The sequence below is a fragment of the Carex rostrata genome, chromosome 35, assembly GCF_964058835.1.
Source record: "Carex rostrata chromosome 35, lpCarRost1.2, whole genome shotgun sequence".
NCBI lineage: Eukaryota > Viridiplantae > Streptophyta > Magnoliopsida > Poales > Cyperaceae > Carex > Carex rostrata.
Window position 1 is genome coordinate 2,763,560 of NC_135952.1, and position 27,896 is coordinate 2,791,455.

The 27,896-nt window shown below is 31.8% G+C and overlaps 2 protein-coding genes and 1 long non-coding RNA gene across 3 annotated transcripts; all 3 read left to right on the forward strand.

The window, feature by feature from the left end:
* LOC144549282 (FBD-associated F-box protein At5g56370-like) lies at positions 1-1,105 on the forward strand. The gene has a single exon (XM_078298002.1). It carries the CDS (start codon positions 137-139, stop codon positions 1,103-1,105), a length of 969 nt encoding a protein of 322 aa, XP_078154128.1. The 5' UTR covers positions 1-136.
* A 38-nt stretch (positions 1,106-1,143) lies between these two features.
* LOC144549690 (uncharacterized) lies at positions 1,144-1,851 on the forward strand. Its single transcript, XR_013509766.1, has 3 exons — positions 1,144-1,322; positions 1,431-1,532; positions 1,746-1,851. It is a non-coding gene; the product is annotated as an uncharacterized LOC144549690 (long non-coding RNA).
* Positions 1,852-14,859: 13,008 nt separating this feature from the next.
* LOC144549631 (beta-1,3-n-acetylglucosaminyltransferase radical fringe protein, putative (DUF604)) lies at positions 14,860-17,424 on the forward strand. The gene is made up of 3 exons (XM_078298404.1): positions 14,860-15,870; positions 16,317-16,868; positions 17,005-17,424. The coding sequence occupies exons 1-3, from the start codon at positions 14,968-14,970 to the stop codon at positions 17,113-17,115; spliced, it is 1,566 nt and encodes a 521-aa protein (XP_078154530.1). The 5' UTR covers positions 14,860-14,967; the 3' UTR covers positions 17,116-17,424.
* Positions 17,425-27,896: the final 10,472 nt, after the last annotated feature.

Here is a 27,896-nt window from a genome sequence, read left to right on the forward strand (position 1 = left end):
AATTCATAATTTTTAGATTTTATGTTGTGTATATATATCAAGCTGTATACAAATTAAACAACAAAAATTTGTATAAAATCACCATCGGTCTCTTCTCCCCATTCCAGATAATTTCCCGAAAAGAAAAAAAAAATAAATGGCGAGCTCCCACTCAAAATCAAAATCAGTAGTATCTCTCTCGGATCTCCCCGACGAGGTTGTGATCACCGTACTCTCTCTGCTCCCCACTTGCAAAGCCGCTAGCACCTCCGTTATCTCCCGTCGCTTCCGCCACCTCTGGAAAGCTTCCCCTTCCGTGGACCTGTCGTTGTTAAAATCCATCAGTCGCTCATCCTACGTTACCATGGCCAACAGCTCCCTCCTCAGTCGCACTCGCTCATCCTCCAACTCTCTCCTCCGCCTCCGCCTTGATCTTGGTTATCCAGTCTCATTATATCATCTCACTGACTCATTCTTCTGTTCTTTGCTCGTCCATGCACATGCTCTCGGCCTCCGCCACCTCACCATTGATGGCAATTGGGATTTTGTGGACTTTGAACCTATTCTCTGCTCTGTCTTCTCCATTAGCTCTCTTGAGTCGCTTTCAATTAACATACTACCAATAACTTGTCCTTACACAATCACTCTGACCCGCTTGAAAAGCCTTTCTATCAATTTGGTTAGCTACAACTCGACTCAAGTCCAGGAGCTTCTCTCTGAGTTGTGTTGTTTGGAAGATTTACATCTTCGTATCACCTATGGCTTTGATGTTGTTTGTCTGTCCTCCCGAACAATAAAAAAACTTAATCTGCTTCTTCTTGATGGTGGTCCCACTGATTACCATGAACCTGATTCTCTGGTGCTAACCATGCCTTCATTGGAGCTTCTTTGTTTGACAAATCTTTCATTCCGTGCAGACGTACCACTGATCCATGGAGAGATTCCCCTCATAAGAAAAGCTGTTCTTACCCTTGATTGCCTTTGTCGGAAACACGTCACTGAAGTTGCTCAGTTTCTGAATTGCATCTCACATGTGGAAGAGTTGAGCCTTAATTTGAAGGAGAAGGAACATATGGAGGTAATAATGTCCATCTCCCAAACCTTATTTTTGTCTATTTTTTGTTAAAATTAAGAGGAAGCACTGAAGAATTGTAGGTTTCTGCTTTCTACAGTTTGACGACTATCCATTTCCTGTCTTGTTGGAACCAGGCAAAGAGGTGCCAACTTTTCCTAATTTGAAGCACCTGGATTTGAGCATACGCTTTCATGAGTACAACTTTGAAGCCGTGGTCATGATGCTCCATCATTGCACAGCATTGGAATCACTACAACTTCATCATAAGGTGCATAACTATATATGTATTTAATTTCTTTTGTGATATCTACAACCATATGAGTATATGGATGAAATTTCTTTGATAGAAATGTTCCAACTTTTTTCTAATTTGAAGCACCTGAATTTGAGCATACGCTTCCATGAGTACAACTTTGAAGCTGTGGTCACCATGCTCCATCGTTGCACTGCATTGGAATCACTACAACTTCATCATAAGGTGCATAATTATTTTATATTAGATGTTCCCAGTGTTGTCGTATTGGATATGAATGGTAAAATTTTTGGATAAACTGGTTTTGTTGCTTTACTAAGGATGTAATTAATTAGTTATGCCATGGAGTTAAGACTGCTTTCCAGTTTTTATCTTCTTCTTATATATTTTTCAATTATATTACTACTGATCATGTATTTGTTTGTGTTCTTTACTTAGCCTTTCCGACATGGTGGCAGTAAAATGTGGGAAAAGAAATGCTTGTTTCAAAAATCTTCACTTAGGAGAGAATAGAGAAGAATTCAAGAAGCTGCTAAACTAAAAATGTACTGATCATAAGAGGCAGTAGATATGTAGCTAGAGATGCATATCATGTTATGTTTTTGTGGGCCGACATTTTTAAAAATACCATTTTCGGAAAATTAATAAACCAAAACACCCTTTTTGAAATTTTTTATTAAAAACAGCATGGCCGCTTCTGTGGGAAGCGGCCACATACAATCGGGCCGCTTTGGAGGGCAGCGGCCACTGGAAAACACAAATTTTCTGAATTTTTCCTTTTTTTTTTTTTTTTTTTTTGAAAACAGAAATTTTTTTATTATTTTTATTTTTTGTATTAAAATATTAGAAATGTTGAATATATTTCTTTGAATATAGATGGAATGCAATATAATTTGATTTATTAGAAAGACTGCAACAAATAACCCGGATCAATATTTTTCAGGCCGGATTTTTCGCGGCTGTAAGAAAAATTAATATATTTCTTTATGTGTTATTGGAAAAAAATAAAAATGTTTAGATTCTAAGTTATTGATCCCGGTTCAAAAGTCACTTCTAGGTAATCCAGAAAATATTATGATCCTTCTAGTACATTTAATTTATAAAAAGTTGTATCTATTTTTGAAAAAAAATAAAAACTTTAATTTATTTAATGATTGTTTTTAAAAAATAATTCTCAAAATAGATATAATTTTTTATAAATTAAATGTATTAGAAAGATCACAATATTTTCTGAATTATCTAGAAGTGACTTTTGAAGCGGGATCAATAACTCAGAATCTAAACATTTTTATTTTTTTCCAATAACACATAAATAAATATATTAATTTTTCTTACAGCCGCGAAAAATCCGGCCTGAAAAATATTGATCCGGGTTATTTGTTGCAGTCTTTCTAATAAATCAAATTATATTGCATTCCATCTATATTCAAAGAAATATATTCAACATTTCTAATATTTTAATACAAAAAATAAAAATAATAAAAAAATTTCTGTTTTCAAAAAAAAAAAAAAAAAAAAAAAATCAGAAAATTTGTGTTTTCCAGTGGCCGCTGCCCTCCAAAGCGGCCCGATTGTATGTGGCCGCTTCCCACAGAAGCGGCCATGCTGTTTTTAATAAAAAATTTCGAAAATGGTGTTTTGGTTTATTAATTTTCCGAAAATGGTATTTTTAAAAATTTCGGTTTTGTGGGGATTCACTTTATTGTGAATTAGATTTCATCAGCTTCTTTTCTTCTTGTTTTTTTTTTTTTTTGGAAGCCCGTAGGCGAATTAGATTTCAGTTCTAGCATGCAAGTTAATATGGACTGTGTTCCTTTTTAGCTCATTATCCCATTCGTTTTGTTCATCTTTAGCTTCACTTTTCCATTATAAACGTATTGTTATTTATTTTTTGTACTTTATAAATAATTATTGATCTTGTGACTTTAATTTCTGCAAATTTGATTTGGTTAAAATTTCACTTCTGATTGTTTGTCAGAGGTTATGGTTGTGGCTATTAGGCTATGGTTGGGGTTTGAAATTTTTTTTTTTTTTTTTTTTCTGAGAGAGAGATCAACTAGTATTTACTAGGGCAAGGATGACAGTAACCGATTTCACTAATTCAATTCAAAACCTGTAATTTCGGAAAATTAAGCTAACTTTCATGTGTTGTTGTTGTTCAATTCAACACCTGCAATTTCAGCTGACTTTAGAAGAGGATTCTCTGCTAAAGAAGTTCAACACAAAGGAGCTTAGTGGAGTGATTTCTAAAACCGAAACGGGTAATGAATCAACCTCCTCTTCGATCTTCAAGTCCCATGAAGAACCCAAATTTACACTCCCAAGAGAACTCCAAGGAGCTGTGGTTGTACAAGGAATAAGCACAAAGTTCCGTTGCCAGCATGGCGAGCATACGAGACATGGTACCAGCAAAGAAAGCAGCTGATCTTCTAGTTTAGCGGCCCCCCCCTTTTTTTAAAATCACAACTTCATACCATAATCATACAGATGAAATAAAACCTATCAAATTGGATTATTCTTAACATCTCTATTACTCAAGCAAAGTGACATATTTACATATTTAATGAAGCAAGCACAATTCGGAACTAAAAACATCAGTCAACGAATCAAGCATTTTAGGAGAAGATAGTTATCTTGTTGTAGGCGAGGTAGTGTGGCAGTTGCCAATGTTGTGTAGTTTAGTAAGTTTTTAGGAGACTGTTTTTGTTGTTTTAAGTATATATATTTACTGTAATTTGGTAGCTGCTACCAAAGTTTCAAAAAAAAAGAAAAAAAGAATCAAGCATTTCATTAATTGGGCCAAAATAACACCCACCGAATCAAAAAAACATGACTGGGAACAATCCTAAATCCAACCATGTCAGGTATCATAAAAGCGAGAGAGACGACAGCGGATTCACCAGATAAGCAACAGTCGCTGGATAGGGAACTAGAGAGTGGAAGCACCCGAATCAAAAGAGGGTTTCGAGTGAGAGAGGCGGAGGCGACTGAAATTGCAAGGGAGAAAGAGAGCTAGAGAGAGAAATAAGAGACATTCCATTAGAATTTTGAGTCGCTCCGTTAACACTTGATACAACGCATCTCTTAACACGAGTTTTGTTGAAAATTCAAAGGTTCAGATTTCTCTGAATTGACAAATGTGAAATCTTCTATAACGGAAACGTTTAGTGAAATCTTCCAGAATTTATTAGACATGTTTCATTTTTTTTTCTTTTTCAAAATCTTAAATGTTTCATTTTTTCAAGTTTGAAAATTGTAGTTATAAAAATTTACCAAGCAATAAGACTCTCTTCTCAAGATTCAAGATTCAAAAATTTCACATATATATTGTTAGAATAATAATACAGTGTTAGAAAAGGGCACTAATAAGAGGGGATTGAAATAGGCTCAAGAATCAATTTCATATAAACACTGTTTCTATAATTCACGATTTAAAAATCTCAAAATTATAACTCAATTAAGTATATAATATGAAAAAGGTGAGGATTAAGAAAATTTGGGTCTGATTCTTCCAATCCTGAGAAAGAAAACAAAAGGTAAAAAAAATTAAGAAAAGAAACAATTAATAAATCAATTAACATGAAGCACCCATTAGAGTATCTACATCCTTAAAACTCAAAATGATTTCTAAATAACTGTTAACTACTTTTTAGAAATTATGGTCTTTAAAGTTTCTAACTCTCACATCCCTAAAACTCATTTTAGAGCTTCTATTAAGTCACGTCAACAACAAATTAAAGAGGAGAAATAATTTGAGCCAATCATTTGGCCAACATAGAGTTTATAAACAGTTTCTTAATAAAAAACTTTCCTGCATAATTTCTAAATAAGAAACTCTCTCACATCCCTGAAACTGGATTAGAAACTGTCACGTCAGATTAGAAACTCTAATAGTTTCAGGGATGTAGATGCTCTTAGCCTTTTCGGCTTTAGTTAATGCATCTTTAAAAAAAAAGAAAAAAAATATACAATTCAAATTACTATGATAATATATAACAATCCTGAAATGCACGTATATTTTTTTTCATAATTATTGAGAATATTATTCAATACTCTTAAATTGATTTCCTCCAATATTTTTATTCAATTGTATAACCCTTTACTACAGCAATTATTTTTTGTTCCGCCATATGAAATTGAATGAAAGTTGTAAATATATAATTGTTTAAAAAATATCTATGTTCATAGCCAATTACCCATATTGTGATATGTCATATCTATTTTATTTACAATACATTACAAAAATGTGTTCTTATTTTTTCCATTTTGAAAAATTGAAAACCAATGTTTTTGTCGTTAATCAATGCCATGCAAAAATTATTTTGTTTTTAGGCGTAAATATAATGAAGTTATACAAGATATATGAAATTTCTATTGAGACAGTTAGGTGTGTTATATGGAATTGACATGATATAATAGCTAAATTATACAAACGACAAAATAAATTATAACTTCTTCCAGCTCCTTTATTAATGCCAATCTCTTCTCAAATCCTCTCCGGTCCAAACTAGCCCAAATAAGATCATTTTGATAATTTAGTTTAGTGTTTTATATACAAATTAATTTAGTGTTTTCTTTTTAAGAATTTAAAAAAAAAAAAAACACTACGAGACTGCCAAGATTCTTGGTGGTCTTGCAAAGAAATGAACCGCCATAAATCCTGACAGTCTATGCATTTTTCAAAATAAAAAATGATCATTTTTTGTAATTTTTTATTTAATTGAGAATATTAACAAAAAAAATTGGTCCATCTAATAAGCAAAATGGAAACACCACTGTAACTAAATTGACAAACACAATTCAAAGAGAAAAGGATATTTGTCAATTATTATTTTTGTTTTATTTTTTTTCATGTTCAAATTTTTCTTACCTAAGATCGCAAGTTATGTCATAAATTTCAAAAACAGGCTAATTTCAAGTGGGCTAAGGTCAGAAAATTGTAGAAGTTTTCAGCGGAGAAAATGTTTAACATAAAAAACACAAATAATAACAAATTTATAATCGATCTACATAGTTTGAATTATCAGAGGCAATAGACTATGTTTATCGACGCTTGGTCCAACTGGATGAATCTAGTGATACACCACAATTTCTTTTCGTGTCCACAAATTTTATTTACAAAAATCTTTAATTGCAGTTGTTAATTTTGATCCGAGTATGTTATGGATGTCTTTACCTGAAATTAAAAATGTCACACTACTTTACATTATACAATTCTAAGTAATATAAAATTCGTAATAAAATAATTTAATAATTTTTTTTCAAAAGAAGCAACAAGATTTTGTTTGTTTAATATAAATTATTAAGGATATTATTCAATATAAATTAAATTACATTTAGACACGTATATTTTTTTCATTATTATTGAGGATATTATTCAATATTTTTAAATTGATTTTCTCCAATATTTTTTATCATATATTTTTCCAATTTTAAAATGGTTACTATAACAATTATTTTTTGTACGTTCTACCATATGAAATTGAATGAAAGTCGTAAATATATAATTATTTCAAAAATATCTGTGTTCATACCTATATTGTGATATGTCATATCTATTTTATTTACAATACATTACAAAAATGTGTTCTTGATTATTTTTTCTATTTTAAAAAATTAAAAACCAAACTTTTCGTCGTTAATCAAAGCCATGCAAAAATTATTTTGTTTTTAGGCGTAAATATAATTAAGTTATACATGGTATATGGAATTTATATTGAGACAGTTATGTGTTTGATATGGAATTGACATGATATAATAGCTAAATTATACCAAACGACAAAATAAATAATAACCTCCTCTATCCTATTTTTACATTTATCTCATATTGTTATCCTTTATTAATGCCAATCTCTGCTTAAATCCTCTCCAGTACAAACGAGCTCATAAACGTCCATTGAAAACCCACAGTATCCTTCTTAATTTGTTTAACTTTTATATATAATTTTATTGTATAATGGCACAAAGACTCTTGAATAAAAAAGAAAAGAAACAATTAAAATAAAATTAATGTAAGGTCCAAAATTAAATTCTGGCTCCCTGTAGCACTTAAGGTTAATCATTATTTGTGTATTTCATCATAGATTGGAGGCTGAAATGCAACATCAATGCTACTACAAAAGTGTGAATAATTTGTGAGGTAAAAATCATACATGTATCATATCTCAATTGATACCCTATTATAGCGTTTTTAATTAATATTCATAGTATGATTTCTGGTGGTTCATTTTGAATTTTAGTTTAGCGTATTGATATTAAGATCTAAGATATGTTAACAAAGGAAGATCATTTTGAGAATTTAGTTTAGTATTTTCATTTTAAGAATTAAAAAAAAAAAACACATGACCGCCTAGATTCCTAGCGATCCTGCAAAGAAATGAACCGCCAGAAATCCTGACAGTCTTAGCATTTTTAAAAATAAAAAAACACAGTGGTCATTTTTGTAATTTTTTATTTAATTGAGAATATTAATAAAAAATTCAGTCCACACTATAATCAAAATGAAAACGCCAGTATAACTAAATTGACAAACACAATTCATGTTTGTCAATTATTTTCTTGTCTTGTTTTATTTTTTTTGTTCACAATATTTCCTACAGAGTGGCAAGATCACAAGCTAGGGCACAAACTTCAAAATCATTCTAATTTCAAGTGAGCTAAGGCCCGAAAATCGAGAAAGTTGCAGCAGAGACAATTTTTAACATAAAAAATACAAATAATAACAAATTTGTTATCGATATATATGGTCTACACTAGGGGTGGCAACGAACCGAACCGAACCGAACTTACTTTAGGTTTGAGTTTGGTTTGAATTAATTTCGAACCGAACCTGGTTTGATTCGTTTCGAACCGAACCCATTTCGAACTGAACCCATTTCGAACTACACATTTTTCGAATCGAACCCGAATCGAATCACGAACTAAATTATTTTTTAGCAGTCCTAGTTATACCGGTAGTTTATACATTAATTTTTTCTCGCGGGACAATTCACATGGCTTTCTTTTACCGGTATGAATTATGAAATGAGTGTTTTTAAGTTGAAAAATTGTTCATGAAAAAATACATCAGAGACGACTTTTCTGGTATGAACTATGAGAGAAGACCGAAGAGAGATGAGAGACAGTCATCTAGGCTGGAGAGAGGAGTGACAGCCAGAGAGACAGCCAGTCGCCGAGAGCGTCACCTAGATTTTAGAGCTAGAGGGAGAGTGAGTTAGGGAGAGGTGGAGAAAGAACTAGGTTATTGAGATTTGAGAGCGAAGGAGTGTCGGCTAAGTTAAATTATGACTCTCTATCTTGGATTTTAATTTCATCAAGTAAATGGACGGCCGATGTTATTATGAGATTCGAACCATAAAAATGATCGAACCCATTTCGATCGAATCAGGCGAGGTTTGGGTTTGGTTTGAATTAATTCCGAACCAAACCTGGTTCGGTTCGTTTCAATTCGAACCCATTTCGAATCGAATTAAACTCGAATCAAACCTGAATCAAACCCGAATCGAATCACGAATCTCGAATTTTTTTGCCAGCCCTAGTCTACACGCATCAGAGGATGAATTTAGCGATACACCACAACTTTTCTTTAATTTTTTTTTTAATTACAGTTGATAATTTTGACCTGACACTGCTATTAATGCCTTTACCTGAAATTAAAAATGCCACACTACTTTACATTATACAATAATAATTTATAGAAACTTTTTAGTAAAATAATTTAATATATTATTCAAAAGAAGCAACAAGATGTTGACCGTTTAATATAAATTATTGAGGATATTATTCAATATAAATTAAATTAAATTTAGATATGTACATTTTTTTTTATTATTATTAAGGATATTATTTAATATTTTTAAATTCATTTTCTCCAATATCTTTTATCATATATTTATTCAACTGTAAAATGGTAACTATAGCAATTTTTTTATTCCACCATATAAAATTGAATGAAAGTCGTAAATATATAATATTTCAAAAGAATTTGGGGTCATACCCATATTGTGATATGTCATATCTATTTTATTTACAATACATTACAAAAATGTGCTCTTATTTTTACTTTTTTCAAAAATTAAAGACCAATATGTTTGTCATTAATCAATGCCATGAAACAATTATTTTGTTTTTAGGCGTAAATATAATTAAGTTATGAGTGAGTCTATGGTACTATGCATATTACGATTTGTTACCGTGCTACGGCTCTATATTCGAGTTTTCAAATCCTAACAGTTGATCCAAACCATTCATCTTGTTCTCCATATTAATATGTGTTTGGAGACCAAATTTTACATTTTTTGAAATTTTTTTACTATTTTTTTAGATTTATTGAAAATCACTGTTTTTGGATGGTCCAGAATTTTCAGATCAAGTGATTTTCTAAATAACTAAAAAAATAGTAAAAAATTTTCAAAAAATGTAAAATTTGGTCTCCAAAAATATATTAATATGGAGAACAAGATGAACGGTTCGGATCGACCGTTAGGATTTGAAAATTCAAATATAGAACCGTAGCACGGTAACAACCCGTGATATGCATAGTACCATAGACTCACTCTTAAGTTACACATGGTATATGAAATTTCTATCTTGACGGTTAGGTGTGTGATATATATATATATTTTTAAAAAGACAGAAGCCTATTTCATTAAATGAAACTTACCAGTCTTATAAGAACAACAAAAAAGCAAAATACCATAAGTTATGTGCAGCCCGGGCACTAAGAAAAAAGAAACGCAAAACAACAAAATAAGCTATGATAGCAACTAAGCCACAACAGGGCTAACAAAGTCTAAACTAGCACAAGGAACAGTCTTAATCAGTCCTCAAAAAGCCAATATTCCACCATCTGCGCCTCTGCAGGAGATGCAATCTGAATGAATGAATGAATATTTTGTATTTTGTGTTTGCAAATATATATTTGTATTTGCTTTTTGATGCATGAATATTTTGGATCCAATGGTTCAATTAATTTGATTGTAATATGGAGTAAAACTAGGGTGTTGTTAAGCTCACCAAGGTGTTTGGTTAGCTTAACTCCAAAATATATTATATTGATTTTAAACGACAAATTTAAGTCATTGAAATCCATCTATTTAACAAGTGATGAATTTACATGCAAATATTTTAAGTTTTCAAATTATTTTAATATAAAGTCAAGCGGTCAAATTTAGAAGGTTTATAAATTAATTTTAGTGCGTTCATTTTTCTAACACTTTTTGACCAGTTGACTTTATACAAACTTAATTCGAAATTTATAAAATTTACATTTAAATTCATCACTCGTGAAGAAAATTGGTTTCAACGATTTAGATTTATTGTTTGAAGCTACAACAACCAAGTAGACAATATTCGCAAGAAAAAAAACGCATTTATGACTGCACTCCCTCGTGAAAAGTATCATCGCGAATATAAAAAAACACATTTATGACGGTACTCCGTTGCGAAAAATCACTTTTTACCCTAACGAATACTGTCTTATTTTGAAGTTAAGCACATCTCACATATTTTGAAGTTAAGCTCACCAAACACTTTGGTGAGCTTAAAAACACCCTAGTTCTACTCAGATCTGTAATATGAGCACATCTGAATGAATTTAATTTGTAATCACGACAGCAAGCTATACTACGCATTAATAATGATCAATATTTATCAGCACACCTTTTCCTTGAAATTTCCTTTCTTTGCAAACATGTAAATTAATATTTTTCACATTCATTAAATTAAATTTGACCTCAAGCAAGCAAGCAAGCAACGCTAGAACTGTGTAGTACGTGTACACGGTACACAGCTTGGTAGGCCATGTTAATTAGCAGATCAGTTTTGGCTTTATGCAGCGCACGAACCACATGCAAGACTGCTTTAATTCTATAGTGCATGCGCTGCATGAAGTGAAAACTACTCTGTTAAAGCCTTGTCTCTTCTTGATCTGCTACAGCGAACCCGATGATATGAATGCACAGAGAACAGTTTCAACCCGTCAACTCTCCTTTTTTTTTTTTCTTTGACTCGCTGCATAATGTACAATACAGAGTGCGACCCAGATAGAATCAACAAGAAAGAAGGATTTCCACCATTACTCTGTAACTATCTGTACAATTAGATTTCAAAAGAGCAAGATGATTGTTTCCATATTTTGTCTAACGGAAGGGTGAATTAAGCGTTATCACTTATCGACCATCAATTCAAATGGATTGCATCATGCGACTCAGAAATGCTTTGGATCCAATTTCTGTCCAAAGCGCTTCGGACAAGTTCCGAACCGAGGTTATGTAATTATTCTGACAGTAACCTGTTATATATTCCGATCTCAACAGTTAATCTTTATTGAGATTCGTACATGAAATTTTTTTTTTATCGTTTAATAGCGATTCTTCTTACACTTGACCTCTGATATACTTTTTGCAGTGATTAACATTCTTCTATTTGACTATCAAAGTATTTATAATATCACTGTCAATTTCTCCTTAATTAAATTTATTATAGAAATAAGTTCGTCAAAAGTTTCACTCACTTCAGATACAGAAATATAGAATCTAGCTTGATTGGTGTCACATTCCAGACAGACACACTCAACAAAAAAAAAAAAGTACATGCAAATTAAATGTTCTATAAGTACATACAAAAAAAATATGTTCTAAAAAAAATATAAAATTTGCTCTGTAAGTATATTTTCATATTAAGATTGTGTTGAACGGTTTAGATAATGTCCAGGAGCATTTTGGTCCGAAAGGCTTCCTAAGTTCAATATCTGCTGTCTTAGATAAAAAAAAGACTGTGAACTGTGATTTGTTGAATGATTAGACTTTAGTACTTAATTTGTTTTGTGTAGTTGGTTATCTGCTATGTTGTTTGTGATGTTTCTTTTGTGTAGGTTTATTTTGTGGTTGATAGATGAACATTCTTATGTTTTATTGTAACTGTTTTACAGGTATACAGATATACTGTTGATCAGGTCTTAGTACCTGTTTAATATACCGGAACTTGATCTCACCTGATCTTAATAGAATCCACTTGATTTTAATTTATTTTTCTACCTGTTTTATATATCAGAACTTGATCTCATATGATTTTAATAGAATCCACCTGATTTTAATTTATTTTTCAAATCTAGATCCTGTTATCATTATTTAAATCTATTATTCACATCTGAAACAGCTAGTTTGTTGCGGATCAATATTTAGTCCTAAGTAAATGTAATTAATATTTGGGCCAAGGTTCAAATCTGGCCTTTTTTCTTTGTACAGCTTAAAATAAAATATATAAATGTTTAAAAACTAACCATTTATAATTCACAAACAAATATTTATAAATATCTCATGTTATACTAAATTTTGGTTATACACGTTAACTCTCAAATGTAATACTCTCAATATTTTTTAAGTTGGTTTCCTCCAATATCTTTATATTATTATTATTTTTTCAATTGTAAAATGGTTACTGTACCAATTATTTTTTGTTCCACCATATGAAATTGAATGAAAGTTGTAAATATATAATTATTCAAAAAATATCTTGAGTTCATACAAATATTGTGATATGTCATTGATATTTTATTTACAATACATTACAAAAATGTGTTCTTATTTTTTCTATTTTCAAAAATTAAAAACCAATATTTTTGTTGTTAATCAATGCCATCCAAAAAAAAAAAATGTATTTAGGTGTAAATATAATTAAGTTATAGATGGTATATGGAATTTCTATTGAGACAGTTAGGTGTTTGATATGGAATTGACATGATATAATAGCTAAATTATACCAAACGACAAAATAAATAATAACTTCCTCCAGCATATTTTTACATCTATCTCATATTGTGGTACTTTATTAATGCCAATCTCAGCTTAAATTAATCCTCTCCAGAATGAACGAGCTCATAAATATCCATTAAAACCCCACAGTATCCTTCTTAATTTTTTTAACCTTTATATATTATTTAATTGTATAATGGCACAAAGACTTTTGAATAATAATAAAAAGAAAACAATTAAAATAAAATTGATGCAAGTCTTAAATGCAAATTTCATAGTAGAGCTCAGATATTGATACGGGCATAATAGAAAACCCAACAATGCAAGCTTTAAAAGGCCCAAGGAGGATTAAAGCCCAAATAACAAGGCCATTTTAGCAAAACTAAAGAGAAAAAAAATGCATAAATATAGACAAATTATCCTGATCCAAAATTAAATTCTTGCTTCCTAATCCTATAGCACTTGAGGTTAATAATTATTTGTGTATTTCATCATAGATTGCTACAAAAGTGCGAAAGAAGGGGTTGCTTTGTATCCATTTCTAATTTTTGTTGGTATGGAATGAATCAAATTGCCTTTTATTAAAGATAAAAATGGAGGATTTTTAATTATATATATATTCATAGAAATTCTTCAAATTTGATTTTAACCCTACGACCTTTCACAAATTTTATTGATTACTTTTATCCTATGAACTTTTTCATTTTGTACGTTCCATTATATTTAATTATTTTGATTTTAGGAATGATCCAGGGAAGAAAATATTATAGTTCTAACATAAATTTTTCAATCTTATATATATATATATCTTTTTTTTTTTTGACTTTGTTGAAATATAGGGGCGGATGTAGAATTTTCTAAAAAAAATCAATAATAGAGACTACTAATTATATTATCATAATTCTGATGAATATATTATTTTCTTAAATACATAGGTCATAGTAATTAATTTTTACTAAAAATATGAAGGATAATTTTAAATTTACTTTCCACTTTATGCTAAAAAAGAAATAAAAAGAAATAAAATATTTTAACTTAAAAGAAAGGGGTGATAGGTGATCAACTTGATCCCATTCCTTATATTTCCAAATGAATAGAGAAAACTCAGAAAAGTTTTTTTTTTTTTTTTTTGAGGAAAAGGTATGTTAAAACTACTAAAGAACAGTCAAACGAGTAAAACAGCAACGAACATAAAAGAGTATGGAAAAAGAAAACCTTCTTTTTTCTATATATATTCCCAAAATTATTCGAATTCATATCTCCGTGTCTATGTCGTCTCCTCTCTGTCCACCTGTTCTATTCCGAGTATACCGTTGTAACAACAAAGAACAAAGAACAAAGAACGTGAGGAATCAGAACACAGAACATAGAACAAAGTTCCAACGAATATGAAAACAATCTCAACTGAAAACTGCGCATCAACAATTGCCACCTGTCCACCCAATCCTTATCCTCTCAGATACCTCACCGCGTGCTTTCCCACGTGTACGGTGTCTAGAAAGTATTTGTGCTTTAAGACTCGTGCAAAAAGAGATATCTCACAGGATGCGAATTCGTGTCCACCTGGGGCCTTCATTGTGTTATACGATTCTCTCACCACTTTCGGGTAGAGATTTTAACAGATCATGTTTCACTTCATGCAGCGCATGACCTATAGAATCAAAGCTTCATGGAATATGATTCATGCCCTGCATGAAGTTAAAATTACTCTGTTAAAATCATTACCCCCACTTCCGCACTTAATCCCTCTACTCGCTTTCCTAAATATACCTTTTATTACTATTATTGTTTCCATCCATAATCACCACCCCACGTGCTTCTCTTTCCCGTCCCAATGACCGTCGCTCTCTCCGGCGGTTACCCCTTTCCTTTTCTCTCTCTCTTTCTCTTTCTCTTTCTCTCTGTCTATGTCGTCTCCTCCCAAACCTCCCTCTCCTCCTCCTCCCCATACCCCCCTCCTCCCCACCTCCTCCTCTTCTTCCCTTCTTCGTCCCCGTCGCCGCTCTCTCCTCGCCGCCTTTGCTTCTTCTCTCTTCCTTCTTCTCTCTTCCTTCTTCTGGCTTTCTCTTATACTATCTTCCTCTCCTTCTCATCCCTATCACCACCTCCACCATTACCACCACCACTCACACTCCCACCGCCTTCGCTTCCACGAATCCGCACCGCCTCCTCCAACTTCTTACTCTCCTCTTTCCCTTAACCACCTGGTTTTTGGGATCGCTGGTTCCGCTCATCTCTGGCCTCGTCGTAAGGAGTTCGTTCGTCTCTGGTGGCGTCCTGGTTCCATGCGTGGTCACATCTGGCTTGATTCCTCTCCTTTTACTTCTCAACCCTCTGTACCTCCACCTTCTCCTGATTCCAATGAGCTTCCTCCGATTCGCATCTCCGAAGACATATCACAGTTTCGATACACAAACCCAACAGGTCACCCGTCAGGTCTCCGCATTGCTCGCATCTTGGCCGAGACTTTTCAACTCGGCCACCATGCTGCTAGGTGGTTTGTGTTGGTAGATGATGATGCAATTGTCAATGTGGATAACTTAGTGGCAGTTCTGAGCAAATATGATTGGACTGAGATGGTTTACATAGGGGGGCCATCAGAAAGCCATTCCGCGAACACGTATTTCAGTCACACAATGGCATTTGGTGGGGGTGGAATTGCAATTAGCTACCCTTTGGCTCGAGCTATTGAAGGAATTCAAGATGAGTGCTTGGAGAGATACCCGAGGTTTTATGGCAGCGACGACCGGTTGCATGCGTGCATTTCAGAGTTGGGCGTGCCATTGACACGAGAGTATGGATTCCATCAGGTATGCAATCAGTGGTAAAATTGTAGATGCTCGGGTTTTGGGTTTGGTTTGCAGTGCCAGTGGACCTTGCTCTGCTGTTATACTCTTTGGACATTTTGTCGAACAGGTTGGATCCATGACAGTATGTGCAGTTGGCAGTAAATCAAGTGTCTCGAAACACTGAAATTTGGGTTTAATGCAGTTCAGTAAAGGCTTAGAAAACTGCATTGTGAGGTCACTACCTTTCATAACGGGTGTCGGGTCCACATGGAACTGCAAACTAGAGTTCAATTACTTGTTTCTTCAATCAGATTATGGTTTTGATGAATAGGACAGAAGAGTGAGAGTTCATTACACTTTGATCACTAAACAATTGAACCAGTTGTATGTAATTAGATAGGTACTCATATGATGTGAACAAATTAAGTCTTTTTTTTGAAATCCTAATTCCCTGTTATTTATTATAGTGGGACATTAGGGGAAATCCATATGGGTTATTGGCTGCACACCCAATAGCTCCCTTCATCTCAATTCACCATGTGGAGACTGTGGACCCGGTCTACCCAGGCATGAACTCTCTAGAGAGCCTCCAGCTCTTCACAAAGGCCATGAAGGTTGAACCAATGAGCTTCTTGCAACGTGCCATTTGTTACGATGAGGCCCATAAGCTGTCAATCTCAGTCTCTCTAGGCTACGTGGTCCAGGTCTACCCGACAGTTGTCTTCCCAAGGGATTTAGAAAGGTCGGAGGTGACTTACACTGCTTGGAACAGGCTTAGCCAGAAAAACGAGTTTGATTTTGACACAAGAGATGCTTTTAGATCCATTTGCAAGAAGCCGGTGCGTTTCTTTCTGAGGGAGGTATGGAAGGAAGGGAATGTGACTAAGGGATCATATACAAGGGAGAGAAGTCAAGATGACCTTAAGAGGAAGGTTTTTTGCTTTCCCAGGTCACCTCCTTTGCCTGGCGTCAATGAGATTCTGGTTTCCTCAGACCCATTAAGCAAGAATTGGCATCTGGTGTGTTCTCTCTCTCCTCCTAAATTTTAATTTAGAATGCCTTTTTTTTTAACTGTTTGTTATATACCAAACTTCAAAGATTTCATTTAGTTTATTTTATTTGTTATTATTTTTGCTGACTTAGTTTTTTAAGTAGGCACCGAGACGGCTGTGCAGTGAACTAAACCATACAATTGACGGTACATTGACGATTCTTGTCAGACAATGTCAAAGGGAAACCTTTGGGTCTGCTGCTGATACTTTATAATGTAACAAGTTTTATATATGAATGTATATTAAGAAATTAAGGAATGAGGCTTGTAAGGTTATGTAGTTAGTAGGAACATTTTTGTTAAAACTGAGGTGCAAAATTTTCAATTTGCTGTGCAGCAGCAGCGGCAGCCAACATTTTACTGGCGTGACCACCATCTCTTCTGAAGAAGAACTCTAATTGTGTAGATGTGTTTATTTAATTTCGACATTGAGATGATTGTAGCATACCTGATATTTCTTTTAGCTGGTGATTTACATTTATGAAAATACAAGCGCTGCGTGATGACAATTTTTGCATCTGGTATATACTGGTATCTGATTACTTTTCGGAAAAGAGTAAAAATTAATAAGATAAGAAAAATACTGTTTTAAAGGCACTTGGTAATTATAATTGAAGTTAATGGAACACAATGATCCAACTACATGTTTTAGAAACATCATAGACTTAAAATAATAAAATTACTGTATTTGACTGGTAGTAGCTGTGGGATTTGAATTGTTGTAAAATAGCAAGGAGAGATTTGGATACATGTCATTATCTTGATCTAATCTGAGCTGTTTGAATTGGGATAGACTTAAACTGACAAATCTGACAGATTTAAACTCAAAATTTGAATTTAGGTGATATGATTTCTCTTGGATTGGAGTCCACTAATCTGAGAGTATGCATCCTTTGCTTTAAGATTTGTGCTAGTATGTAACGAACAGTCCGGATCTAAACTGTGTTAACTCAGAGGATATGAATTCTTAATCTGACACATTCTTTCTCATATAGGGAACAACAGCTGATGTCATGATATACGTATATTTTATGGTGCCAGTATCAGTACCAGTAGTAGGACTGTAGGACTGTAGGATGAGACATAACAGAAGAGATCTATTCTGGGCTCAAATTGGGTCCAAGGAAAACTTATTTATTTCATGCAGAGTTAGTTTAGTCTAAGACTGGCCCATAGGAAACCTACAAGTTTGAAATGAGATTTGAATGTTTGAAATTAAATTCATCACATATAGCATGAGACAGTAGTAGCTGTAGCACGTGGGTAAAGGTACTTTGTTTAATTATGGACACAAACTGTGATGCAAACATGGCCAGCCCATCCGAAAACCACTATGCATCAACTGGTACTGGTAAACAACCAACCAGGCAACCGACCGTTGGTTAATGTTTCCACATCCTCTCTTATTAGTTATTATTAAACATGAAGAGGATCTGACAATTATTTGGCATTGATTTAGTGATATACTGTTAGATCTTGCCACAGCTCATTTCTGACAAATAGGACCAAATCCGGGTATAATGGCAACATTTCATTATTTGGGAAAATATTTCTGAATTGTTTTTTTTTTCAAAAATCATGATTACTATTATATACAGTGATTAGTAAAAAAAACACATGTACTTGTTTTTTTTTTCTGAATTAAATTGCGCTGTTTCAGTTGATCTTGCACCGATTATTGTCCCTTGTATGGCTGTTTGGGTATTTTCTTTTCATGCCACCCCACAAGTTAGATATGTTTGGCTCCACAAACACGACCATACTTATTAATTCAAATAATAATAATAATAATAATAATAACAATAACAATAACAATAATAATAATATAATAATAACAATAACAACAACAATAATAATAATAGAGATAAGTATATTTTTATTATTGTTTTATTTATTGTAATTATTATTGTTATTGTCGCGGTCACTATAATTATTATTTGATAAATTATTATCATCATTGTCATCATCAAAATCATGAGGAGGGTTCAAATGCCTCTATTTTGTGTGTCTTCATTATTAGAACTACAATAACTTCAATTTAAAATTTAAATGCTAAAATAAATTTGTTAGTTATGATCTATATTATTTTCTCTATACACGCATAAAAGATCACGATATTTACATTTGATTTTCATTAGCATCAAGAGCTTGTAAACATACACCGATGTGGATAAATTATGGATGCTAATTTTTCAACTTATTGATTTATATAAAGTCTAATTGATAATTTTTATGTGTAAATAGAGAAAATAATATAGATCTTTAATTTGATATATAAATTTTACAACTTTTGTTATTATAATATAATAAAGCGGAGGAAGAAAAAATGGAGGCAATTGAACACTCATCAATTATTTTTACTATTACGACGATGATGAGTGAGGCTATGATATTTTGTAATAGGCATACGGGTCTGTACTAAATCATGACTATGTTTTCAAAGTACATCATTCAAACTGTTCAACATGATTTTCATATAAAAATTAATGTACATGAAGAGAAAATTTTATATATATATATATAGAGAGAGAGATAGGCTAATGTGTTTTTAGTAACATATGGGTCGAAATACACACGGTCAAAATTTGAAATTTCAAAATCCAAAAAGTTGATCTGAACCGTTCATCTTGTTCTCCATATTAATATGTGCTTGGAGACCAAATTTTACATTTTTCTGAATTTTTTTTACTATTTATTAAGTATTTTACAAAATTGTTGATCCAACGGTGGCTTAACAAAACAGTAAAATCAGCAGCCACCGTTGGATCAACAATTTTGTAAAATACTTAATAAATAGTAAACAAATTCAGAAAAATGTAAAATTTGGTCTCCAAGCACATATTAATATGGAGAACAAGATGAACGGTTCATATCGACTTTTTGAATTTTGAAATACACACGGTCCAAATTTGAAATTTCAAAATTCAAAAAGTCGATCTGAACCGTTCATCTTGTTCTCCATATTAATATGTGCTTGGAGACCAAATTTTACATTTTTCTGAATTTTTTTACTATTTATTAAGTATTTTACAAAATTATTGATTCAACGGTGGCTGCTGATTTTACTGTTTTGGTAAGCCACCGTTGGATCAACAATTTTATAAAATACTTAATAAATAGTAAAAAAATTCAGAAAAATGTAAAATTTTGTCTCCAAGCACATATTAATATGGCGAACAAGATGAACGGTTTGGATCGGTCATTTGGATTTTGAATTTTAGATTTATGGTCCAATGCACAAACCCCTCCATACATTGAAATGCATCATAGCCCATCTTTAGTTAGTTAGAAAATCATTACTTTCACATGGACCATAATCCTTAGATCAGGTAATTCTTAACATGTCTAAAAATTATTAAATATTTGTTAGTCTCCAAGTACACTTCATATCATATGAAGATTATATTTTATAGAGATATGAATTCATCTCTATATAAACCTAATTACAAAGTACCGTAACAGTAAAGATTCTGAAAGAGTATATGGGTATAATTCAATTGAAACTTAGTCAATTAACTACTATTCAAAATAATTAAGATTCTAAGTATAAAATTAATTTTAAGATAGAATTTACTACTAAATACGCAGCAAAGATTTCTAACATGTATAGCCCCAGTGCATATGTTGGTTACGTCAATTGGTCACACCACTTTGTTCGCATTAATTCGATATAACCTTTTCAGCTAATTTCTGGCCCACAATTTATACTGCCCAATATAATTATATTTGATCCATATTTAATTTCAAACTTTTATTATTAATTTCGTCCCAAACTTATTTGATAGTAGGATACTTCTAATAATAATAAAAATAATAAAAATTATTATTATTATTGTTATTATAATTTTCATGATGAGTACAGTGAATTTTTTTTAGACACCATAAATAAAAAAATAATTTTTACCAAACCAACTTGATTGTTTTGTTTTTTAAAAAAACCATAAGAACCAAGATGTCATTTCGGTCCCAGCCGTTTGCACAGAATTCGAGAAAAAAATACGTTAAAAAGTTGTGAAAATATCTGGGATTGAATTGTCATTTCGGTTCAAAAAAAAATTAGAACCAAAATGGCATTTCAGTTCTTATGATTTTTATAAAAAATATATATATATATATATTGTTGGTTTCATAATTTTTTTTTTTTCTAATTATGGTTTATAAAAAAAATTGGAGTAGGGTTGATTTTAGAATTGAGTGGTACAGTAAAGTTAAGATGCTTTTTGAGAATGGCAGTTTTGGGTCAAAAGGTAGCATGAAATGACAGTTACGTGCTGTTGTGTGCGTGATCTCTGCCGCTGCTGTTCCCTGTTTAGGCTGTCTCCTCCTCTTGCCATCATGCCATCTATTGGTATTTGCTACCCACATCAAACAAAATTATGGAATCAGATCTCCTGCCCTCTGGGGTGCAGGAAATTTCTGCTCCTAGAGTCACTGCGGGATAGGTCCGGTTACTGTTAAAGAATTTAGGGTTAAAATAGTTTTGAGTTTAGGTTTTAATGATGACCTACTCTGCAGTGACTCTGGGGTTCCTGCTCCCAGGGGGGCAGACGATTCGGTTCCCAAAATTATACATTCTATTCTATGTTTTATTCCTCTCCTCTGCTAATTTCTAGCTTTCCTTTCATTCCTATGATATATTTATTAAATATTATAAATAGGCAAAGGCTTCTATCGACATAAGGATCTATTTGTAAAATAAACATATTTTTATTTTCAAAGTTCAAACAGTCGATCCGAACCGTTCATCTTGTTCTCCATATTAATATGTGCTTGGAGACCAAATTTTACATTTTTCTGAATTTTTTTACTATTTATTAAGATGGGTACAAAATTCAATGGTCTGAATTTGATATTTTTTGTACCCGTCTTAATAAATAGTAAAAAAATTCAGAAAAATGTAAAATTTTGTCTCCAAGCGCATATTAATATGGAGAACAAGATGAACGGTTCGGATCGACTGTTTAAACTTTGAAAATAAAAATATATTTATTTTACAAATAGGTCCTTATGTCCATAGAAGCATCACTCAAATAAATAATACTACTTCAATTAAAATTTACATTATCATAAATATATCTCTTCTCTTATTAAGCATGTATGTAAATGTTCCGATCCACCAACGATTATAATTAAGAAATAAAATTTTCAGATTGAATATCAGCACACCAGTCCGTACTATAATTTTGTCTCTTCGTTTTAAAAGTTGAACATATAAATATATACCTTGTGACTAAAATTTACATTTTTCAAAAAAATTTACTATTTTATTATATAGAGAAAAATCAATACTTTCAAATGATCCAAAATCTTTAAATCAAGTGATTATCAACATATCTAAAAATGGGAAAAAAAATTCTGGAAAAATATAAAATTTGATTTTTCAAGTACATTTTCATATAGAGATCATATGTTTATTTGAACTTTGAAAATATAAACAGGCACAAAATCAATACTTTAAATATAGCATATGGCATTTTGGTCCAATTTATTTAATTTTAATCGATCCCTGAGAATTAATTAAATACTTAAATTCAAATATAAATCAAATCAAATTAAATCCCTTGAGATCGAATTAATTCAAATATGCATTACTTTTAATCAGTGTTGTAAAAAACGTCCGTTTAGACTGATTAATTGGATGATTAGTTGTTGGTGGTAATCAAACTGTTACAGTTTTTTCCGATTAATCAGCCGATTAATTCTAATTAATCACTTGGCGGTACCCTGTCCGATAACCGCATTCCGTTATTTACAACACTGCTTTTTTTTTTTCAAAACAATACACAATTATGTATGATTGCCAGTGGTTTCATTTCATATTCAGCCATACTGTTGCTGATCAGATAAGAATTTAGTTGAACTGAAATTATATAATTGAAGGTATTATTAATTGCAACAATAAAGGCGTATTTATTAAGCCAACAACTTTACTGGTACTGATTTCAGGTTCCTAGAACAGTACTGGTATGGTGGGGTCACTGCGTCAGTGACTTGTAACAGTATCTGGTGCTCTTATTTAGCTAGGGTTTGATGTGCTCCATGCCTCCAACCAATCTTAACCGTACAAATTTAAACAAACGGTGAGGGCCTGAGAGGAGACTTCAAATGTGGTCGTGCATATCTCATAAATGAATCACAGCTGTTGGGCCTTACCCTGCCGCATTGCTTTTGTCTCTAGTTACTCTTCTTTATTTTTCTTTCTATTTTTTCATCTATAACCCTCATATTTTTCATGGTTATTTTATTCTAGAAGTCTCAAATCAATAATTTCCAAAAAAAATAAAGCCATGAATATTTCCAAAATTTATGTTCTTATATATAATTTTGACCCACATACTCACATAAAAAATTTATATGATTGACCTTTAATATGTGTTTGATCTCCTAGTTAGAAAGTCTGGCTCTGTCTCTGGTTACTATGACGTGAAGATTGTCGTTACTCCTACGTGCAAAATAAAGACAATACGTTAATTGATACGTTATGTTGTTTGGATGTATATTATGTTTTTCTCTAGATAATTTTAACGTAACGTAATAACGTCCGTCAATGCTAAAATTATCAATTAATGATAGTGTCATATTAGTCATCATCATCATTATTATTATTATTATTATTATTTTATGCAATCTCCTTCTTTGTTATAAAATCAAAATCATATTGTATTCATATCAAGAAAAATAATGAAAAATTATCTTTGTATTACAAAGGAAATTCAAATGTAAATCAAAATATTAATTATGTTCCAAATTTTCATTTAGTTTCCTTCATGAAAATTAACGTTCTAAAAATAAATTTTAATTTCATTAAAGATTTCAGTGTTGTTATAATTTTGTATAATATTCTTTCTTCAATCTTTCATATTTTTGTAAGAAATAAATACTGTATCAATTATAAAATTTACCTTCCAAACATAGAAATAACATTTTTTTTTTCTTTTGGAAAGTACACCTAAAGAATTACTATTTCGTAAGGTCATGATTGCAAATGTGACATTCCTTTTCTTTTATTTATTTAGCAATCTCTCTTCAAAGCTCTGACCCTGGAAAGATAATCATTTCACCTATCATCACCGTTTCCTCTCTCTCTCTCTCCAAGCCAGATAAGATACCTCCATGAATAAATCTAGGTGATGATGAGAAGAAGAGAAAGATCGACGATCAGAAGCCTTTTTCTTTGAGGGGAATGTTGTCCGGCTCGAGGTCTCTCTCTCTCTCTCTCTCTCTCTCTATAGCTATTTCTGTGTGTGAGCAGTGAGATCGATCTCGGACCAGGCTTCATTCCCCCTAAGGAAGGCTTCAATCTGTACTTATGGTAAGTGAACTGAGTTCAAAAGTTTGTTCTTTCATGCTTTTTAACATGAAAATCAGAAAAGGGGAATCACAGATTGGTGTCATGATGAAGGTTTTTGACTTGGGTTGCTTCTTTACTGCTCTTTGTTTATTTCTCTGACAACAAGTCAAAAAGGTTGCTAATCATGACTCACTTGTGGGTTTTTTTTGGTGGGTTTTTTTTTTTTACTGTAGTGCATACTGTTTGTTTTGTACTTTCATTTAAGCTGGAATTAATATTAAGATAAATTAAACTATTCCTTATTAAAAAGAAAAATTTAGAGGTATTCAGTTTTTCTAAATATTGGGTGTTCATATAACAGAAAGTCAAATCTACTTTGTTTGTTTTTTTGGTGAAACTGAAATCTAATTAATCAACAATATATATAAAATCAATTTTGCTATCCATCTATTGCTATATATATATATATTCGGTATCTCTATAGCAGTTATCAATTATATGATGAGATTGTCAAGGAATTCGCATCCTCTGAGATATCTCATATTTTGCGTGATCGACGTGTCCGGTGCCTATTCGGGGATACCACAGGGGGCTCAGTATTATTTGAGCTGGTGTGCGACAACAGCTTATGTTTATTTTGGTAAGATAATTGTTTTTGGAGAACTTATATATATGGGACTTGATCTGATAAATCTGTTAGTGATACTTGATTTACCTTCATGTAATTCATTCATTCAGAAGATTATTTGCATTAATTTGCAGTAGCTCAATCCTTGGAATGATTCAATAAATAAATGAAAAGAGCATCATGAAGATTAATTTACTACAACAAGCTTGATCTTAATTCTTAAATGATCCATATCTATATATATCATCTTAATTTAGGTACTTGAACACAGACAAGAGACTTCTGGCTAGCATGTTGTCTTCATAGCTTGTTATACTATTCGCGAGGGTAAAAATGCCTTTTACCGACAATATCGTCGTGGATACACCTGTCGGTAATACTGATATGCTCAGAATTAGCACTGTTATATCAGTATATTCTCGTGGATAGTCACTTTTTACCCTCGCAGATAGTGGTCTATTTTTATAGACGTTCGTACTGATAAATCTAAGACTAACTTAATACTTAATTTCTTTCTTTTTTATTTCTTTATTAATTTATCTGTTAACATGATTAACATGCTTAACTTGTTCACAGCTAGCAATATGATTTTATATGGAATCCCATTTAAGATTGATTGGTGCACAACCATATATTACACATTATTAAGAAAGAACAAATAATCATAAGAAAATCCAGTTGATTATTACCACCTGTAAATTAATTAATATCCAAGTTATGGTCATTTACTAGCTACTCTTACAAATGTCAGAATAAGAACAGTGTCATCACAAGGAAACCTCTGACTAATTAGCACAGAATTAAATACAATAATATATAATGTTATCCTCTGACATATAACTGCAAAATATTTGAGATTTTGAGAGCTAAAATTGTATGTGTTTATTCTATAACCTGGTAATTATTACTTCTCTGATTCATTTATTTATTTCTGTATGAGGAAAGGAAATACCAGTGGAGAGAAACTTCATGTATGCAGGTTATATGAAAAACTATTAATGGTGAATCACAGAAGGAAGCTAGGTTAGGTACCAGTACCTGTACCACTATATATATAGCATTAGCATTTAGCAATTTAGCATAGCAGTCCGTGTAGTCTGCATGTGCAGTTCTACTGCTGTAGCTGTGTAGGTGTTGAGTGTAAAAGCATTTAAACTATTGGGTAGTGTGGCATCCAGTGTAGATATAGAATAGCAACTACATTTCATGTTTCTGACATTTTTAACAAAACTGAAGGAAAAATGTGCTCAGTCTTTTTCAACTTTTCACATTAGTGTCCACACTGAAGTCTAAAATTTGCGTATAATTACACACACACACACACACAGTTAGTTCTAATTGAGACAAGATGTGATTTTGCTGCCTCATTATGCTTTGCAAATTGTACATATTTTGCATTATTATAAATATATTACACACGCATGTATGTTTGCTTCCATATGTAATTCTAGCTTTTGTAATTTTTTATGAAGCAATAAAGCTGTTGGTAACCTTTGTGATATATAAGCGAATCATTTTTTTTTTGTTGGGTTTGATTAAATATAAATTAACAGAATTGCAAATTGCAATAGAACCTTTAATTTTTGAAGTTGATGCTGAAGACTTGGGAGTAGGTCAGATGCCCATCTGACCTATTTTAGGTGTAATGGGCTCCAAAATCATTTGATCTGTTTTAAGATCTATGCATTCCGTTTTAATATTCGTGTGTGTTCATTTCAATTTTCATGCGCAAAGATCGATTTAAAGTGGATTGGAGGACTTTGGAGTCCAACTTAAATCCAATTCTTGAGAGCAAATGAGTAATTACTCTACTTTTGACGCTTACACAAGCATATACCAGAATGTCAATGTATGAGCATCAGAAGTAGAGAAATTACTCATTTGTCGATCTAGGAAACCGACCAATTAGAAGTCTGACATTTTTCTGAAGCATGATACATATTTTTTTCTATATTTTGTAAGGGATAAAATAAATATTTTATGAATTTAAAATGAGTTTAATGAAAAGACAATAAAATGGATAAATTTGTGAGTTTTGAAAATTTAGAAAGGTAAATATGACATCATGAAAAGCATCCCCAAATGACAGACAAATGGATTTATTTTGATTTTCAATGAGATGAAATCAAAATGAACCCATAGAATCTACTGAAAAAAAGTTTAGGCACTTTAATTGTAGTTAAACATTAACTATAAAATGATCACAAAATTTAACAGAAGTGTTCCACAGGAATGGTACTAGAATCTATCTTTATTCACACAACTACGGAATATGGCTTAAGAACCATATATAATATATAATACATTATTTGATTAATATTTTCTAAGTTCTAACAGTAGTTTGGTCATGTGTTTCTAATAGGTTATGTGGTGGTTGTTTGATAGTCATATCGGTATTCGGTATCTATGCAAAAAGTTAAGAAGAAAGATTTGTTAATTAATTAATCAAAGCATGATACACATACTCAGGTTTGTTTTTATCAAGAAAGATACGAAGAAAGGCCATATTGAGCTCTGCGATGATGTACCAAGTATCGTTTCTTTATTAAGATCCAACTTGTAAAGCTGCAATTGTATCATTAAAATATAACTTTGTAAATAAAATAATGTCATGGGGTTATGTGTAATTGTACTATGATGATGAAGCTATAGTAATATTGATGCTCCCGTATAGAGACTACATATATTGACAACCACCATATAAAATAAACTTCAAAGCATAGTCATCAGATTCGCATTTTATTTGTGAATAATTTTTTTTTAGTTTGACTAATATAACATCAGTGTCATTTTAACCTATATAACACAAACTCTAAAACCTATCAAATCGACTTCGAATGACTAATCCAAACCGTTTAAACCGATTTACATTACGAATGATGCGTTTACATACAATTTTCTTTTTTATATTTTCGAGTTTTTAATATCAAATCAAGTGGTAAAAATATTTTAAAATGAATGTATTAAAATTAACTTAAAAACTCACACTTTTGACCGCTTGACTTGATACCAAATAAACTCAAAAACTTATAAATTTTACATGTAAACGCACAACTAATGAAGTATATCGGTTTGAA

Bases quoted from the DNA above. Each gene is read 5' to 3' on its own strand.
- LOC144549282 (XM_078298002.1), top strand. From the start codon at position 137: ATGGCGAGCTCCCACTCAAAATCAAAATCAGTAGTATCTCTCTCGGAT.
- LOC144549631 (XM_078298404.1), top strand. From the start codon at position 14,968: ATGTCGTCTCCTCCCAAACCTCCCTCTCCTCCTCCTCCCCATACCCCC. The intron at 15,871-16,316 runs GTATGCAATCAG...TATTTATTATAG, and splicing joins GAGAGTATGGATTCCATCAG to TGGGACATTAGGGGAAATCC. The intron at 16,869-17,004 runs GTGTGTTCTCTC...TTTTTTAAGTAG, and splicing joins TAAGCAAGAATTGGCATCTG to GCACCGAGACGGCTGTGCAG.